The sequence below is a fragment of the Abramis brama genome (assembly GCF_963993115.1).
Source record: "Abramis brama genome assembly, chromosome: 1".
NCBI lineage: Eukaryota > Metazoa > Chordata > Actinopteri > Cypriniformes > Leuciscidae > Abramis > Abramis brama.
The window spans coordinates 15,748,472-15,767,863 of record NC_139963.1 but is presented as its reverse complement, the minus strand read 5'-3'; the positions used below and the strand labels follow the sequence as shown (position 1 = coordinate 15,767,863).

Sequence of the window (19,392 nt, the reverse complement as noted above, 5' to 3'; positions counted from 1 at the left end):
TATATGGGCATTCCCGGACAATATCTATCTATAAATTACAGGAACGTCTTTCTGTCTGTCTGTGTGTGTGTGTGTATGTGTGTGTGTATCTGTTATTCGCATATCTCTCGACCCGTTAGTCTGATGGATTTCAAACTTGAGCTAGTAGATGTGGCTCAAGTTGTTGTAGCTACAAGATGTGGCTAGTAACTTTGAAAAAGCACTAGCCATAACGGCTGCTGAGCAAAAAAGTTAATGTCAAGCCCTGATTACTGCAGCTGCTCGTGTGCTCTCTTTAACTCTTGGATCTGATACCTTCTTGTGTTCTTGAAGGCTCGAGAGCTTCTGTCAGAGAACCTGACCAGCTGGCAGGACAAATGCAGTGACGCTACCAATGTCCCCGACAGTGTGATGTCCATGATTGAAGGTCTGCGCACTCCAGTGGCCAACACTCCTCAGGCGTCTCCATCCCTCCAGCGCCACAGCAGGGTGAGGACACAAACTCCTACACTACATAATGAGTACAGTGTGCAGGCCGGTTGTGTTATGAATTCATACCTGCATTTTTCTGTACCTGTACAGTCCAACTCGGATGCACTGATTCCGGCACCTCCATTGCCACCTCAGACGAGTCCTCTGGCCAGCATGTTCAATCAGGAGTCCTCCAGACAGGAGAGAGAGTCTGGTGAGCATCACCTTACATATTACATAGATTTATCCTTCAAGTCTCACCTCTGTAATCTAAAATCAGCATGAGCTTAGATTTGACCCTGTTACTTTCCTAAAACGCATTCCTGATCTAATTTTGCATGACTCTGCCTCTTAACTTTTTGACATTGTAATTTGTGAAGGCAAGGGAAAATGTTTTGCTATGTATTGTTTTAGGCTACTGTTGTTGGTAATGCAGCCTTTTAAAAAATCTTGCTAGTATCTTGCTTGCTATGTGACTTTAATACCAGTTAACATAATAAAGTTATCAGCAATAATAGCCAGCAACAGTACATTTTTAGAGAAGTGTTAAATGTAAGTTTTTTTCATCTAATATTCATATTTTATTTTACTTTATTTTAGCTTAGTTTCAATCAACACATTTTATTTTTAATTGTTGTAGTTTTGGATTTAGTTAACAATAACAATACTTTTTGGGATACATTGAGATGCTTTTTACAGTTCAGTCACAAATATTTAGTTATTTTTGAATATCCTATGCACTTTATAAAGGCAGTGAATTACAAATTGTTATATACTGTCCAAATTCACACTTGAGCAATTCAATTCAAAGAACTAATGTCCGATATGCCACATTGTCAGCATCTGTATTCAAATGTATCATTACAAGTGAAGCTTTGAGGACGTGTTGTCTTGTCTTTTTCCCTCTAGAATACTACAACGAGGACAGTGGTTTGTCCAGGTCTGTGTCGATGGCCACTGGCCTCAATCTCACAGACAAAAGACCCAAAGTACGCACCATTTTCCCCCACAAGTCTGGAAACAACCAGACGCTGCTGAGCTTTGAAGAAGGAGACATCATCACGCTGCTGATTCCCGATGAGAGGGACGGCTGGCTGTACGGAGAGCTGCAGAACACCAAACAGTGAGTGCAACTGGTCTCATTTATAGGAGCTGCATGGAGATTGACGTCAGAGTTCAGTTTGAGTTCACTTTTTAGCACCACATCTGATTCTGGACATCTGGTTCATGAGGACATGTCTATACTTTTTGTAATGACTCAATAATAGTAATAATTTGGCTTTAAAGCTTGATTGTAAACTGCTTATTGCGCTTAAACAGTCAAATACACACAAAATAATGTCAAAATGCCGGTTGTGGCGAGTATTCACGTAAACACAGTCAGTTATGTTTTAAGTGAAAGTAAACAGTTGAGAAAGAAAACGCATGTGTAACAGAATAATTGATCCATTTGTCAGGTCTTAAAGTGACAGCAGGTTTTGAGATAAAAGCTCAAATTATGAGATAATACTAAAAATATCTATTATATTTTTTTCCAATGGTATCAATGTCAAAATTGTGGCCAGTGAAAATGCTGAGAAGCCAGTAACTTTGAAAAAACACACTAGCCACAGTGGCTGGTGAGCAAAAAAAGTTAATGTCAAGCCCTGTATGTCATATAAAAATAATCTGGCCAAAATTGTAATTGAAAACAAAATTGTATTGAGTGCCCAGCCCTACAAACTATGTGTTTTTAAGAGCGATGTGCAGGTGAAGTTTGGCTTGTGAACGTCATCCAGTCACAACTCAGATGCACAGAAGTGGCTCAGGAGCTGGAGAGACCTCATGTGTACACAGCTGTGGTGGCAGACTGCAAACCAGCTGTGAAGAAGAAAACCAGTTCATTTGTGTGTCAATCAATGCCACGTGAAACCCTGTTAGAGAGAGCAGACGGGGCGGCAGCTTATCTGAGATGCAGAACACAATCTCCCCACGGACCTGAGGACTTTCAGCAGGTGGAGGAGACGTAATCAGAATAACACAGTTATGGCAGAGAAAGTGATCTGAGCACACCAGCAGTCCTGCCAAAAACTGATGTTGTTGGTTTGAGAGAATGCTACCAGATGGCCAAACAGACAGGGTGTGTTCAGAATGCATTCAGAGCCGCCAATGTCTCTGCCACAAGAGTCAAGTGAGAAGATGAAGTTGGAATAGAGCTAGTAAACTTTCAGGATAAAGACAAGTGGTGCAAATACAATTCAAACTTCACACATTGATTTTCCTTTGCCTTCCAATGAATCCCTTCTTTATATCTTTGCACTCCAAGTGAATGCATTTGTTTGCATTAGGGCGTTTTCTGACCTGTAGATCGTTTGCTTTGTTCTGAAATGGGGATTAAATCTGTTACAGTGTTGCATTTTCTTCTTGGTTCGGTTCGCTTTCACAAGGCAACATTTCTAAACGGACCTCACGTGCGAGTAAACCGTCCTCTCATTGGTCAGAGTGCACCTGTCATCTTGTGGAGTAAATCCCAAACATTTATGTTTTTAAGCCACTGTTCCAAAGCCCATTTCTTTGAGACACTCAATAAAAACTCTTGTAAACTTTTACCTTTTTTTTTATGTGTTTTGGACTGATGTTCTGAAACACGTTCATCCGACCAAATTTCAGTTAGGCATTTCACTTTGTCTTTGCTCCAGTTTAACCCACAATGCATTTTGAGAGGCATTAGCAAAACAAACACAGCTGCTTTTCGTGCAATGTACGTAATTACCCTTATACAGTGTGATGCAGCCTGCTTCGTGGGTCCATTGGGCCGAATTGCTTTCTCACCACAGGCAGATGATGTATTGGCCGATAACTGGGAAGCTTCACAGTTAAAGGAATAATTCAGTCATTTACTCAGTCTTTACATTTTGGTTAATCTGTAGTGACTCACTTAGTTGTTTATATATGTTGGTGGTGTTCTGCAAACTTGTCTGAACCCTATAGGGAACGATTCATGAAGTCAGACTAGTCACCTACAGTAGCAAACCATTAATATGTGCCAAATTACACGCAATCACCATTTGCTAAATGAGGCATTTTACAGCACTACTACGACCTGTTCAGACAAAGTGACTGAGTGCTTCTATTCAAAGAGGACTTCAGACTGATTGATGGTTCTTATTAATAATACATTTGCCAGGTCAATTAAAATGTCCTCTCGTGCTCTTAAATGCCCAGCAGGAAATGGTCTTAAAATCACTGGTGAAACTTTCCGGCTCATGTCTACAGATCATTAGCCGCGTTTCCATTACAGATTTGCGCAAAACATTTTTTTACTGCGATATCTTATAAATGTCGATAAAAAACGATTGCGAAATGACGCCGTTTCCATTAACCGATGTTTTGCGACTAAAACGTAATTTTTTCCCTCTCGTGATAAGTCATTCCAACAATTATAGCAACGGATGTTGGTAGATTTACATATATCCCAGCCACCGCAGTTTTATTTTTAACTGAAGGAGACATAGGCGTGTTATCCAAGCTTTAATTAATGGCAAAGGAAGCTTTGGGAGCGGCTGGGTGTTTCTCCCTCCTATCTGCTTCAAGATCTTGATTCTGGCATTTCTTTGTTGTTTAGAATCCAGTATTCCCGTAATTCTTAATAAAGAACTCTGTCTCGTCTTCTGTCCAAACACACCGTGTCATCTACGTCAGCTGACCTGTAAATGCACAAAAACTGTTTCCATTGCAGTTTTTTTTAAACATTCCTTTTTCGAATTGCCTGAAAAACCACCTCATGCGATCGTAAAAACATTTTTGCGATATATGGGAGTTTTTGCCAAATTTGCGTGTTTCCATTGAGCGTATTTTCAATCCGCAATTTCAGTTTGCGCAATTTGAAGGGTAATGGAAACGCGGCTACTGTATCACGGCTCCTTCACAAGTTCCTCAGGTCTGTTAAATTAAAGTTCACAGTTAAGCACACCTAAGCACAGATAGATAAATATTAACATTCTTTACACGAGGGATGAAGTGGAGAGATTTGACCTGGGATTTGTTTGTTTTTTTGTAAGCAATATGACAATTTTGCTCTGTTGTCCTGTAAGTGAAAGACTGTATTTTTAAAATGGATCTCCTGTCAGAGAGTATACTAGAATGTAGATGACCTTAAAGCTAGCAGATGTGGACAAAAGTAGGGTCCTATGATTTCGGAATCCACGGAATCACGGAATCCAGTCATAAAAACGGAATTTACTGTATAACGCGGAATTTCATGGAATTTGTCAAATTTTTATGAGTAAATAAAAAAGCAGGTCAGTACACTTCAAAACAGAAACCTGTCAAAATAAAAGCTCGGTTTAACCTGAAGAAATGATGGCAGAAATATATTACTGCTGTACAGTAGAATTTAGCTACGTCTCAATGTAATAATAATACCAACAACAATAATAATAATAAATTATTATTAAAACTTTTTAAGGAATAATCACAATTTTTCTTTCATGTTTTAATTTTAAAACAGGAAAGCTCTGTAGTGTAGAGTTATTTGCTGTATACACTATAAGTTCTTCAGACCAGTTTGGTTTCTACGTTCTTGAAAGAATCAGCACAGATGATTTACTACAAAACTAGCCAGTACAGTCCTTTTAAGAACATAAAATGCTTCTCTGATCTTTTTTTTTTTTTTTTTACTTTGCTGAAAAAACTGTTGCACACAATCTTATGTCATTTGATTTATAGTTTATGTGTTTTTAGCAAGTAAAAGACCTTTTAGTGCAATTGTAAATGCGTCCCTCTTCAGGTCGTGGTTCTCACGTATTTCCGCTGTGAAAGCTTTACTGATTTAAAAAAATAAAATATACTAACTTTTATAGTGTTAGTTATATTTCAAGATGAAATATAATCTATTCCTATTCCAAGATGAGTGCTTTACTAGACTAAAGCAATTTTTAAACAAGTTTACTTGATTTATCCACAAAAAAACTTTTGAGCAATGTTTATCTGTCCATCTCTTGATTATCATTGTATTGCATTGCATTATATGTTTTAAAACTACAGAGCTTTGATCATAAAACTAAGCATTTAAAAACCATCTCACTAAGATTGAGATATAGAGTGACAACTGATATCTATATGCATTTTATAAGGATCTGCTATACTGTTATAAAGATCTCATTGATTTACATCACAGGATATCAGGATTTCATCATACTTTTTGACCCTATGAATATCAGCAACTGCACCAAATATATTACTTTATATATATATATATATATATATATATATATATATATATATATATATATATATATATATTATTAATGCATATTTTTGCTCAGTTTTGGTCTCTGAATAAAAGTGAGGTGTTTTTCTCCCTCTAGTTTGAGCTTCATTATTCTCACTATATCATACTATAAGAGCCACGAAAGCCTGATGTATCAAATAACCTCCTAGACCCAGAAATAGACTTTTGTCCACTGTAGTGGACATTATATTTTAGTGAATTTCTCTGACATCATACATGTCACATGTCACAACCTGGGTGTCCTGTAAAGAGCACATTCAGGACTTTTCAGAGATACCAAAAGTTTGGAGGTTTCACCATGAAAACAACTTATCCTTGGTCTTTTAAAATGCCTGACATTAATTTAGTGATCAAATGTAGCACTCTTATGGGAATATGATAATATATTGTAATTATAATTTAAATCAGACTACTTTTCAAATTGTATTTCATAAACCAACATCTCAGGAAAATGTTATGGGGTTTCAAATCAAAAAATGACTTTCTGTTACAGAACAGGGCATTGATTTCATACATGTCCACTGTAGAGGACATCAGGACTTAAATCATGTTTATCAGGCATTTTGGGAGACACAACAAGTGAATATGGAAATAAATTATACATCAATATTCCTTTGAAATATTAGATATTATTATTAAAATGTTGCTAATTATTACTCCAGTTATTACACTTCTTTTTTCATTAAATGTTGCTCCAAGAACACATTAATGTGCACATTAGATACAGTGTATAGATGCATTGCATTGAATGGGAATATTAATTTATGGCTATTTTACCCACATATTGCTTAAAGTAAAATGGTGTATCAATTCATTCAGTTATATCTTTCATAACATAGTTGAGAATCATCTTTATACAAATTTTGGTTAAAATAAATGAAACCCCAAAATGTATTGGTGATTGAAAAAAAAAAAATCCCATTGTTTTTGTGTATACATATAATTTCATGTCATTTTATTTTTTAAACAACTGAGTCCTGGTGTCCACTACAGAGGACATAGCATAACATATGAATAAAATATCATTTTTCAAAAATGTTTTTTTTTTTTTTACCATTTGTTTCTTATGCTCTAAACAATGTGATGACATGAAGAAAAAAAACAAAAACAAAACATTCTGGGTCTCAGGAGGATAAAATATAAAACATTAAACACAGAACCTTTGGAAAAAATCTGAAAAATGCATATAAAATTTCAAAGTCTACATAAACCTCCATACAAGACGCTATTTGTCTTTCCCCGTGCCTATCAGGGGTGGAGGCCATTCTAGTAATAGAGTTTCCTATCTATATTTACATTCCCTCAGATTATAAGAACATAAAGTCCTGAGGAGAACGCTCACACCAAGACAAACATTGCCATTGTGTTTGAAGTAATGACAGGCTATGTGCATTTGATGACCTCACACAGCCACATGTTCAGATGACGGCCCTACACTTGGATTTCCTTTCTGAGAATGCAATGCAACTCTCCATGTTCAAATTGCTTTCAAAACGCTTCTCTCAGTGTTTTTATGTCCCAGTAGACTGCATGTTCAGTAAACACAGTGTGGACATTATAGCATGTATAACAGATAAAAGCATCCACTCTGTTTTCCATGTTAGTGGTTTATGCTGTCTGTCTGTGTGTGTTTTTACAGGCGGGGCTGGTTTCCATCATCTTACTGTCGTGCATTCACAGAGCCAGCAGTAAATAACAGGTAATCAGAAACCACACACACACACACACTAACACGGTTCTTTGTTGTCCTGATTAGCTCTGATACTGATCGCTGCGCCTCGGAAGAGAAGGAAACACAAGCTTCACAGCAGTCAAGCCCTATTTTAAGCCATTATCTCAAAAAACACATCCTCAGATTTTAGATTCTTTCTGTATTGCATGGATCAACAAAAGGCGGGAAAGAAGATTGACGAACCAAAAAAAAAAACAGTGTGTTTTCAAACAGGTTTCAAACACTCCCCATATACATTTAGGGCTCGAATTTCGGCACGGGTATTGCACATAATTTTAAACATTCCCGCAGGTCTCCACCTTATAATGCAGGAAATTTGCCGCAAACATTCATTCACTTTAGCATGTAGGTTGTATGAGTAAATTAATCCACACAGATAATAAAATCAAATCAGTCATTTTAAAACTTTCTGCGAGATGCAATTTCACAAACAGTGTGAGTGTTCAGCAGTGCTGCATCTCTCTCTCTCTCTCTCTCTCTCTCTCTCTCTCTCTCTCTCTCTCTCTCTCTCTCTCTCTCTCTCTCTCTCTCTCTCTCTCCCTCTCCCTCTCCCTCTCCCTCTCTCTCTCCCTCTCCCTCTCCCTCTCTCTCTCTCTCTCTCTCGTCAATCGTCGCAGTGTTGCATCGTCACTAAAGTTTATCATTTGCACGTCTTTTTAAGTCTTACCTATTTAAACATTCAAGTGATTTTTAACTATTCAGTACTTGCACGCTCTCTGAAAGATGGTTTTCTCTGCGCACATACATAAGGCCGCGTCATAAACAGCTCGCAGTGAGTTATTTTTAGCGGATTATAGCGATTTAATTTGTATTAAATTATGTTGAAATTCCGGTCTTGGTGAGTATCCTCGTAAACACAGTCGGTTGTGTCTTAAATAAACATAAAAGGATCCATGCACTAGCTCTTGAAGTGACACCATGTGTCTGTCATTAATGTTGATAAAACAACAAAAGATTGCTGTAATTGTAAGAAATGAGGATTAATAGCCTATGTATTTAATTTAGTCAGGACTAAAAGTCTATTCCGTGTTATTTTACATTTGATTACTTTATTCAGTTTCTGTAGTATTTCTGAATGCTAGTGTTAGACCAAAAAACTTCTCTTTATTTCTCTTTATTTGTATCTTTATTCTATTGTATTTATTTGTGCTCCTTTTTTCAATTGGATTCAAAGATTGAAATCAAGCTTCCTTGTGTTGTGTAAACTCTTAACAACAAAATTATCCCATTGTAAAAACACAATGAGTGAGCAAACATTTAGGTGAGATAAATGTAATAAAAAAAAATAAAAAAACATAAGAATCACCTAAGGCGGGAATTCCCCCCATTTTCCAAAACGAAATTCAGGCCCTGTCCACTTGAACAGTCAATGCAATATTGCTGTGTCTGGCTCAAATAAACAGAGCAATGTTCTAATTACATAAATAGCACTGAAAAAAACTTTAAAGGTATACTCCACCCAATTTTTTTTTAATTCTGTCATTTACTCACCCTGATGTTGTTCCAAAAACAAAGGAATATATTCTGAAGGATGTTGATAATCAAACAGTTTCGGTTCCCATTGACTTCCATCGAATGGCCCAAAAAATATAATGGAAGTCAATGGGAACCGAAAAAGTTTGTTTACCAATATTGTTCAAAATATCGTCTTTTCTGTTTGACAGTTCCTACAGGTTTGGAACAACATGCGGAAGAGTAGATGATGACAGATTTTTGGTTCAATTATTTGATTAGCTGCAGATTTTCCACACTCTCTGACTGTCATGCTGTCAGCAGAGAGTGAAACACTAGAAATAGGCTTACCCGGACTGACCCAGGCGTGCTTTATAAGACTTCTAATCCCTTGTGCTCTTTCCCACTGACGTTATTCACAGTGTGTGTGTGAGGTCAGATCATGCATCTATGTCAGCTGATGTTTGCTTGAAGAACACAAGACTTGATGCTTTCTGATGTCAAATGAAATCTGAAATTCTGAAATCCTTTCCCCTTGGACCCTGAGGGGTCCCTGTAGTGCCTGATCAAAAAGCCTTTTGTGTTGCTGATTATGAATGGTAGCATGTTGGAAATACGCTGCAAACACTCACGACGCAACCAAATAAACACACACGGCAAATACTCACAACTTAACCAAACAAACACACTACAAATACTCACAACGCAACCAAATACAGAAACACACTACAAATACTCACAATGCAACCAAATACAGAAACGCACTACAAATACTCACAACGCAACCAAATACAGAAACACTGCAAATACTCACAACGCAACCAAATACAGAAAACGTGCTGCAAATACTCACGAGTCAACAGTGAGTGTGCAACTTTGGTGCCGTGAGCAAACTACCAGAGCGAGTATTTTTAAGATACCCTTTGTGTATATTTTGTTTCTATATTTTTTCATCTTTATTTTCCAGTTTGTTTCTTTGTCACTTTATATTTTGGGGTTTTGAAGATTACACTATCAAGTAAGTTTACACTAGTAGTAAGTTTAAACATATCTTCACACCATCACTCGTGGACTTTTGTATATATCTTCGGTGCTGTAAATAAATTACACCTTGCATGACAGTGCTGTTGAGAGTAGAGCCATCCTTTTCTTTTTATATCACAAACGAACCCTCACGCTATGCAAAGCAGTTCTCCAGGGGTCGCTTTGTGACAGCAACCAAACAAACAGACTGCAAATACTCACAATGCAACCAAATACAGAAACACACTACAAATATTCACAACACAACCAAACACTGCAAATACTCACAACACCAAATACAGAAACACACTACAAATACTCACAATGCAACCAAATACAGAAAACGTGCTGCAAATACTTACACGCAACCAAATACAGTATTTGGTTGCATTGTGAGTATGTTTGCAGTATGTTGTCAAACTGATGATGTTTTCTTAATTTGCTGGTGTTTTTTTTTCCGATTTGCATGTTTTCTTCTGTTGCAGCGCATTGAGCTCTCTTGGCCTCCGTAGATTCCCTTGATACCACCGAAAGCTTATAACATTGAACTGTGTATTAACTATACATTATTTGTTAGAGAAATAAATGCAGAAGGATAAAGGATGGGATCAGTGTTCTGATGGTGACTTGATTGTTTGTTGCAGTATTGCTGGAAACCCTCCGATGCGCAGTAAGAGCGTGGCCAACCTCATGCAGCAGGACCCAGAGGACTACATGATGGTTCTGCCTCCAGCGGACTACAGCGATCCGCCCGCCAGGAGAAACTCCACCAAGAGTCTGATGCAGACATACACCCCACACACTGAAAACTCGGTCAGTCTTCTTCATCTTCATCTCTCCCCCCTATACACACACTGAATGATCACTTTAGGCTCATAGAGTCTGTTCAGATTATGGTTGATCTTTGTTTGATTTGTGGTTGTCATCTCGCCGGCGATTAAAATAGGCCAAAAGATCCCATTTACTGACATTGAACTGTGGTGAGAGGGTGTAAATAACCTCCCAGGACACATAGCATCATGGCTGTGAGTTTCCATTGGCAAGCATCAAAAAGTACAAGTCTATGTAAGCTCTAAATTCTGTTATTAATAGGGTAGGCTGTGTTCACTTGGTTTAGCTCAGAACAATTGAGGCTCATGTGAAGTCCTCTCAGGTATAGGTGTGGGTATAAATGTGTCACAGGCCGTGCCTTGTATACAGTCATGGTCCTTGTGTCTGAGTGGATCAGAGGATCAGGATCACTTTAAAGAGGATTGCCGGTGGAGCAAAGCTAAATCCAAACTGCTCACATAGACAAGTGTCACCTGAGTGACAAAGAAATCTACCCATTCAAACCCACCAATCCCACTGTTTATTTTGACCTCATGAGACCAAGTCGTTGTTCGGCAGATGTAGCTGACAGATCATATTACAAATTGTAATGGGAGTGGGAGATAGGAAAGTATGACTAATGCAATTTTTGCTGGAAATGCAACTCCCTAATGCATTTATTACATAAGCATGTACTAATAACATATACGTGGTTATGTTATGTAATGTATACATAAATAATTTAATTAAATAATTAAAAAATGAAAGAAAATTCCAGTAACTTAAAAGCTGCAAACCCAAAGATAAGATTATTCATAACAAAATAAATATGTCTGACATATGAGCAAAACCAGCTTCACATTATGAAGCACTTGTTTAAAACCAAGATTTAAATTTGCATGATAAAAAGATTGCACACATTTTGAATCTTTTGCAAAATGGCTGATGTAAACACACACTCCTACAAATCTGTGACATGTGACCACACATCAGTTGAACTCAGTATTAATGCACCATATTGCTTGACTATGTTTACACCGGACAACATGACCTGAGAATCAATACCTGAGATAGATGTATATGTCTGTGTGTGTATGTGTGTGTATATAATATAATATAATATAATATAATATATGTATATGTAACAGATGTGCGTGTTTATTTTAGCACGTCCATCAGTGAAAAAACACACTACAACCTGTAAAACATTGAAATAAATATCAGTAAATAATGGTAACCTAAATAATATAAGTTAAATATGATTTGTATCATAGTCTACCACTCTGCGCTAAAAAAAAGCGAGTGTGCATTCAAACGATTTAATAGCGCTTTTGAATACAGCGATTCAATAGAATATTGATATAGGCTCCCTGATGCCCTCAAATTAATAATATAATTACCCAACTATATAATTGTAAGAGAACGCAAAAGGATTGAAATACAGTGTAATTTCCTTTCCGAACATAGTATTCGGCTTGGGGTATATCCCTAATGCTGATCTTTTTCCTTTTACAAAGTACTACTGCTGCCCCGATGGAAATTTATTCCATAAAAGTATTGTATGGCCTTTCCCTGGAAAGGAGATATAGAGAGTGGACCTCTTGGAACATTAATTTGACTACAGTATTATGCCATGGTCTGACTGAAAACTCGATTCTGATTGGCTGGAAGCCGTGCAATAAAACCGTTAAATCACAGGTAGTTCCAGTTCAGGAGCACAGAAACTTGTTATTAAACGTTTTGAACGCACTCCGCTTTTTTGTCGAATGGTTATATGCCAATAATAGAATTATTGGATCTGACTTGAGCTTCGGGTGCGTTGAAATACTTATTCAGCTAGGATGTGATGCGTTCTAATCAAAAATCAATGAGATTAGCGAAGAAGTAAGAATTAACAATAGTTTTCCCACTAAAACGTTATTCTATTTCTAAGTTATGAATAATTATGATGATTTTTTTTTTATATATATAATTGATAAATAAGTATATGCTTTGATTTAGTTTCCATAGTGAACAAGTGAATAGTGATATATTTACCATAGTGAATATTTACCTATAGCAGCTAATAATCTCAAACATTCACATCTTCGCACAAAATTGCTTAGAAAAATAAGTTTTATAAAGAACATACTTTTCAAACGGTCGGTGATGGGGGGTGGGGGGGAAGGCAGCTTTAGATTGGCTGCATCTGAAAATTGCATGTTTCTCTACTGTTTAGTAGGCGAAAAACAGCATGTGAAAAAATTGTATATCCGAATTCACAGTATTCATAAAACTAGGCGAAAAGTACCCGGGTGAACCTGGCAAGATTCTGAAGTGCGCGTCCAAATAAACAATATTATGACGAATGTAGTAAATACTTTTCTAACATGCACAAAGTAATTACTCCTCACTGAATCTGAAATCGCATCTTTTGAATATGCAGCTAACGTATGACGTTTCTAACATGACAAGATATCCTAAAACATGGTAGCCCATTTTATTTGCATGCATGCAAACGCACGAGGCAGAACTGTGGGCAGGGACACATTCCCTCCAATGGATGTAAATGATGCTGTTTTGTTTATTCCCAGAAGTTATTGCGCCCACATCGATTTTCACACGAGCAGCGCGTTACGTAAAGCCAGCAACGCAACACCAGCACTGTGTCTTGTCACGGTCCACGTATTATACTCATGCTAATTTTAGTGATAGGGCTAGTCTAATGAGACACGTGAACTCTTTCCAGGGGTGTTCATTTAATGAGGTCTAATGCCTGTGAAAAGTGTTATTTGCTTGGAGGAAGCCCTGATTTGTGATATTTGTGGGGTGCGGGTGTCAATGGCCAGGCTGTGAAAGTGGATACTGCTCTCTCTGGACGCGGTGAAATATTAATCGCTCACCAAATCCTCCAGCCTCGGCCTCCCGTCACACACACACACTTACATCCGGGCCACGGCTCAACCTTTCCGATGGAATTCCACACGGACTTCAACTTGAAACCTGCTCCAAAGCGCTCGCAGGTCCACACATTAATTTGCCCCGTCGGCACCACGACTGTGGCTCACCTCCTGATACTGCGCACACAATAGAGCCAGATCTGTAGGTGTGAAGCCCTGTTGTTTGGCACCTGTCCTCCCTGCCGAGGCTTGGCGAGGGACTCGTGCCATGCAGTTACTCAAGCCAAGCTCGTCTATCCAGCCTGGAAAGCCGGGGTTAACACGGACACTTCTTCGTAAAAGCTTCCCTGTATTAGTGGCTGTTAAGCAGGAAAGGAGATCTTCCTGTTCAAGCGAAGCAGAGGCTGTATTTTTCCACACACACACACACACACACACACACACACACACACACACACACACACACACACACAGTGTTTTATTTACAGGTGAATAAGGCATTGTGAAAAATGTTCCCTACCTGGTTTTCTGAGTGTGTGAAATAAAAAGAAAACGGCAGAGATTGATTTTCACTGTTTTTCAATGACACTGTAGCCATGAAAGAGTCAACGTCTGAACGCACGACTGCAGTCTTACTGGATGGAACAAGAACAGAAAGTAGCGTCTAACCAGATTAAGACAATTTATATGTCCATGTTGATGATATAGACAAGATCTTGCTGAATATGCACAGCTGGCCGACAGCAGTGGATCGATATGATGCCAGATGCCCACTAAGTGAATGAAGAGGCATCTGTTGCCTGTGTTCGGTTAGTGAAGTGCACAACTGCCCTCTGGTGGAGACCGGCTCTGCTCAGATCTCACACACACTGTTGCACAAGTACTGCTGTTACTCATACTCAAGGCTATGCATTTCAGCAAATCACTTAAATTCAACATGAATGATGCCTCAGATTGTGTGGCTTGTCAGAGTTGATCAGATTCAGGGTTTTGAGCAAAAAAAATCCCACAGATTTACAACAAAGGAGAGACTGAAGTAGAGCTGCACGTTTTCTGGAGATTTTTCGGATAAAAATTGCGATTTAAAATTATTATTATTATTATTATTATTATTATTGTTACTAACTAAAAAATCTTAAGCAAAACAGGGAACACTACTATTGTAATATTTATCTGCAAAATAAAAAGTATTTTATAAAATACAGGTTTATTTTACAGTATGACTAAAATTACAATACTAATATTTATGGCTGTCTTAATTATTTCATTTTCAATCAGAAACCTAATCTATCTAATTGCGAATTTATTTATTTTTTAAAAATGAGAAAATCTGATTTCATTTTTTTTAAAGCTTCAGATTTGCTGTCTATTTTGCCAGATTTTTTATTTATTTATATATCAATATGACAGTAGAAATAACAATTATTATTATTATTATTATTATTAAATAAAACTATTTAACAAAACAAGGAATATTACTATTATGATATATAAGTGTAACATAAAAAAATAGTATTGAAGAAAACCTTTTTTTATATTACAGTATAAATGTAAAATTACAATCCCGATCATTTTGGCTGCCATAATTCATTTTCAAATGTTAAACCATCAGTTAATTTGATTAAAACACTGCAGGGAGCCCTTAAAGCTTCTCTTTTGTTGATAAGCGCTCCTCATTGCAAGTGTGTGAAGATGGCCGGCGCATGTTGCGTTCCAATTTCACATTAAAAGCGACTCAATGCAGAGATGAGTTTGTGTGGAGCAAGATTTTCTGTGCATCAAAGCCCGATCACGAGCTGCTCGTGTGTAAATGAACACTCTGAAACACACAGAGCATATATTTTTCAATTAAATCCCAGCCTTTGATTTATTTATTTATTTTTCACAATTTTATTCCGCTCTATCATGCAGACACTGAAGTCGTCTCGACAGGCCAGAATATCACAGAGATTAGTGGATGGACTCTTGACATCAGTCAGGAAACAAAAAAATTGTGTTGTGGTTCTAGGTGGTTATGGTTTTATGTCTGCTTTTAAATTTGCATCTTGTGATATTTTGAGTATTGCTTTGTTTATTGATTCCGTCTCTTATGCATGCGTTTTGCATATGCACGTGACAGCGGCTGAGGCATAAACGTGCACGCAGAATCCTAGACAGCATTTACAGCCAATGAAAGACTCGCTCTCAGCTGACACTTTCAGTTTTCTCTACTCATACCTGATGACGGTAATCAGATCGCGTGCGCTTCCTTCATACCCGTCACAACAGTCACACGGCTTTAACGTACTCGTGTTTCCAGCAGGGCTAGATTCCAGACTTTCAGTGAGCTCAGCTATTCCTGTTAGACATCAAACCTGAATGTAGGAATGTCTGACCTTCCACACTATTCAGAGCAGCTCTGATGTTTCTTTTATTGACGTTTAGGGCCGACTGATGGAAGCTTCTCGTCATATAATCATGTGTTTTACTAGTAGCGCACTACCATACTACTCAGAACATGTCTGCATTATATTAGTGTAAACTGCACATTATGAAAAATTTCAGTATGCATGGAATACATAAATGATCTTCTACATTTGCCAAAATGTTCATCCAAAGCACACTGTATCCCACAATGCAGTGCACTCAACTTGACCCTCCATTTCCAGAACCAGAAGCAATGGATCATGTTTCATGCTGATTAGACATCCAAATGTTAAGAAATGTATGCACAAAATTAGATTAAATAGACAAATGTGACTCTGGACCACAAAACCAGTCACATGGGTAAAAAATTTTTAAATTGAGATGTATACATCATATGAAAGCTGGATAAATAAGCTTTCCACTGATGTATGGTTTGTCAGGATAGGACAATATTAGGCCGAGATACAACTATTTGAAAATCTGGAATCTGAGGATGCAAAAGAATCGCAACATTGAGAAAATCGCCTTTAAAGTTGTTCATTTATGTTGGCGATTGTGCAGCATTCACTCACAAAAATAAATGTTTTATATATTTACGGTAGGAAATTCACAAAATATCTTCATGGAACATGATCTTTACTTAATATCCTAATGATTTTTGGTATAAAAGAAAAATCTATAATTTTGACCCATACAATGTATTGTTGGCAATTGCCACAAATATACCCGTGCGACATGTGACTGGTCTTGTGATCCAGGGTCACATATGTGCTTTTTTTGGGGGGGGGAAATAACTGTATTCCACTTGCTGAATTAAACATGGAACAAAATGAGGTCAAGTAACAACAAAGAAGCACATAACTATTCAAAACTTTTCTTGTTGCATACTCATTCACATACTTGTTTTTGAGTATCGAGTATAAACTGCACAGTACAGCTAGAATGAGTGTTTTTCTCAGACTGCTGTTTTATTCACAGCTCTTAAATGTTATTCGCCCACTGAGATGAACACATTCTGCTAATCACTGACTACTCTGTAGATGTGTGACGTGTCCTGCTCTTTGTGTCCCGTAGGTCCCTCTGTCAAACGGGCTGCCGAAGCATCCTATTTTTGGGTGAGTATTAATGGATCATGTTTGTTGTCTGAATTGATATGCAATTGTTTTTGACAGTGATTTATTCACTTCCAATCAGTCGAGAGCAGCCACACAGGCTTAGGACTTTCATCTCTTGCTGAATAATGGGGAAAAAAAGAAATGATCTTGACACACTAGAATATCGTAGTTTTGGGGCTAAGTAACCACCCCGAACACCCCAGCAACTGCATAGCAACACACTTTTAACTATTCAGAACCAAAAAAAAAAAAAAGATGGATGACGTGTCTCCAAACGAAGCCAAAATATCCCAGAAATGGCTGTTGACATTGTGCGCCGATGAAGTCATTTGGAGTCTGCGTACATGGCTCCACTCCGAGACCTTTTTTTTTAATGCCGATGTGACAAAATATTGTTAGAGGTTGCACTGGTGCCACCACCACGTTGCCCAACTGATAAGAGCTGCCATTTGACGTGCATTTTGACGCTGACGTGGAAACCGTGAGAAACATTGTGCCATGAACGAACAAGGCTTTTCAATCCACAAATCACCAACATTCACCATGGATTTAATGTAGTAACGCTAATGCTAACTGTAACCATGATATTGTAGAAGAAATATTCAAATGTTTTTTTACATTATTCATCTCGGTACATGTTCGTACAACATTTTGAGAGTGAAATTCAAGCGCTTTTCAAGGGCTTTTAAGTGATTCGCACTTTTTTGCAGCAAGCTTTAAATATTATCCAATTTAAATGTTATTTTTAATGTGATGACCAAAAACATTATTTGTTTGTCCTTCAAAGATTGTTCCCATTTGTAAAAGTTTCAAGATGTAGGAAAACTAACACTTGGTTGCAAACTAACACTTTTATTTAAAGAAAATAAATAAATGAAATTACAACTATGACCAGTAGGTGGTGACAGATGCCATTAGCCATTTCCATTAATGTCCATACAGATTCCATACAGATTAATGTCTAGATTTAGACATTTTCAAATCAAGAAATACATTTTTGCCTAAGTTTGGCACTTTTTTTGTACTTTTAAGTATGAAGTAGGAAAAGTCACATAAGTGGAAATTGTCGTAAAAAAAAGCTTAGCAAAGGAAAGTATCATTCACAGTTTCTAAAGAAAATGTACAAATCTAGGTATTATAAATGTTCTTCAAATCTGCCGTTGCATATGAACAGCCAGAGTGACAGTCTTGTGTGTCTGCAGGGCAGGAAATCCATTCGCTACAGTAAAACTTCGGCCCACAGTCACCAATGACAGATCAGCCCCCGCCATCTGATCGACGCCACAGCTGGCCTTCATGCACTGCAGTGAACACACACATTCCCACAGGGCTCGCTGGAGTCAGACAGAGACCCTCTGCTGAGGATGCTGGGATTCACAGTAACACACTGAAGCACACAGACACTACATACTGTTGAACCACTATTTATGCCTGTCCCCTTAAAACCTCCTCCCTCTCTCTCTCTCGCTCTCTCTCTCTGTGTGTGAGGGAGAGAGAGAGAGATAATATATACTAGTTATATATACATATTGAATGTGTGTGTATATAGAGAAAGAATCAATGTGTATGCATTTAGCTGTAAGGATCACTAAGACAGGTAGTCTGTAAATACACAAGAGAATATGAGTGTGCTCTTAACTTTTTCAAATCATTGTCAAAAGTTGTATTTTATATTTACACTAGATGGGAACCTGCTTTAGCAGAAAGGTGTCCTGATGATAGTGATGTGAACCGAAATGCTGTTGACAAAAATTCTACTTATTTCTGGTGTTGTCTGAACTGGTCATTTATTCTTTAAAACAGTTGAGCCCAAATTATCCTGGTAACCGGTGGAATGAATGAGCTTGACCTGATGGATTCCTGAGCGCGAAGTGAATGAAAGCGTTGTGATCCCAGTGAAGGTCGTAGATTGGAAAGGAGAGCCATGTTTATGTAAGCATGTTTACCAGAGTTAGCTGGCTAACTCGCTCAGCTGGCCTTTAGGAACTGTTAAGTTTGACCCGGAAGACGACAACACCATGTACACAAGCGTTTTTAGCTGATTTTATCTGATTTCATCAATTCTTTTAGGTTGCTTTTATCAGCGTAGTCTCAGCATTGAATAACGATCCATTGTCGGCCAGTGGATAGTGATTTATTTATCTTATGCTTCGGGGAAACTATTCAATTTGGCTTTGATTGTATCAATGCACTTGTTGGCCTGAGATCTTGTAGATCATTGCTGTATGAAAATAAAAATATTTTCTTTCTAAA

General features: G+C 37.6%; 1 protein-coding gene across 2 annotated transcripts in view; it reads left to right on the top strand.

Annotated features, from left to right (window-relative positions):
- baiap2l1b (BAR/IMD domain containing adaptor protein 2 like 1b) overlaps nucleotides 1-19,392 on the top strand; it is a 119,854-nt gene extending 100,462 nt beyond the window's left edge. For both annotated transcript variants that reach the window (XM_084130724.1, XM_084130723.1), the window contains 7 exons: nucleotides 313-468; nucleotides 562-664; nucleotides 1,360-1,573; nucleotides 7,362-7,421; nucleotides 10,574-10,742; nucleotides 17,099-17,139; nucleotides 18,342-19,392. In XM_084130724.1, coding sequence (XP_083986850.1) covers nucleotides 313-468; nucleotides 562-664; nucleotides 1,360-1,573; nucleotides 7,362-7,421; nucleotides 10,574-10,742; nucleotides 17,099-17,139; nucleotides 18,342-18,414 — 816 coding nt within the window. In that variant the 3' untranslated portion in view covers nucleotides 18,415-19,392. The remainder of the gene's footprint in view (nucleotides 1-312; nucleotides 469-561; nucleotides 665-1,359; nucleotides 1,574-7,361; nucleotides 7,422-10,573; nucleotides 10,743-17,098; nucleotides 17,140-18,341) is intronic.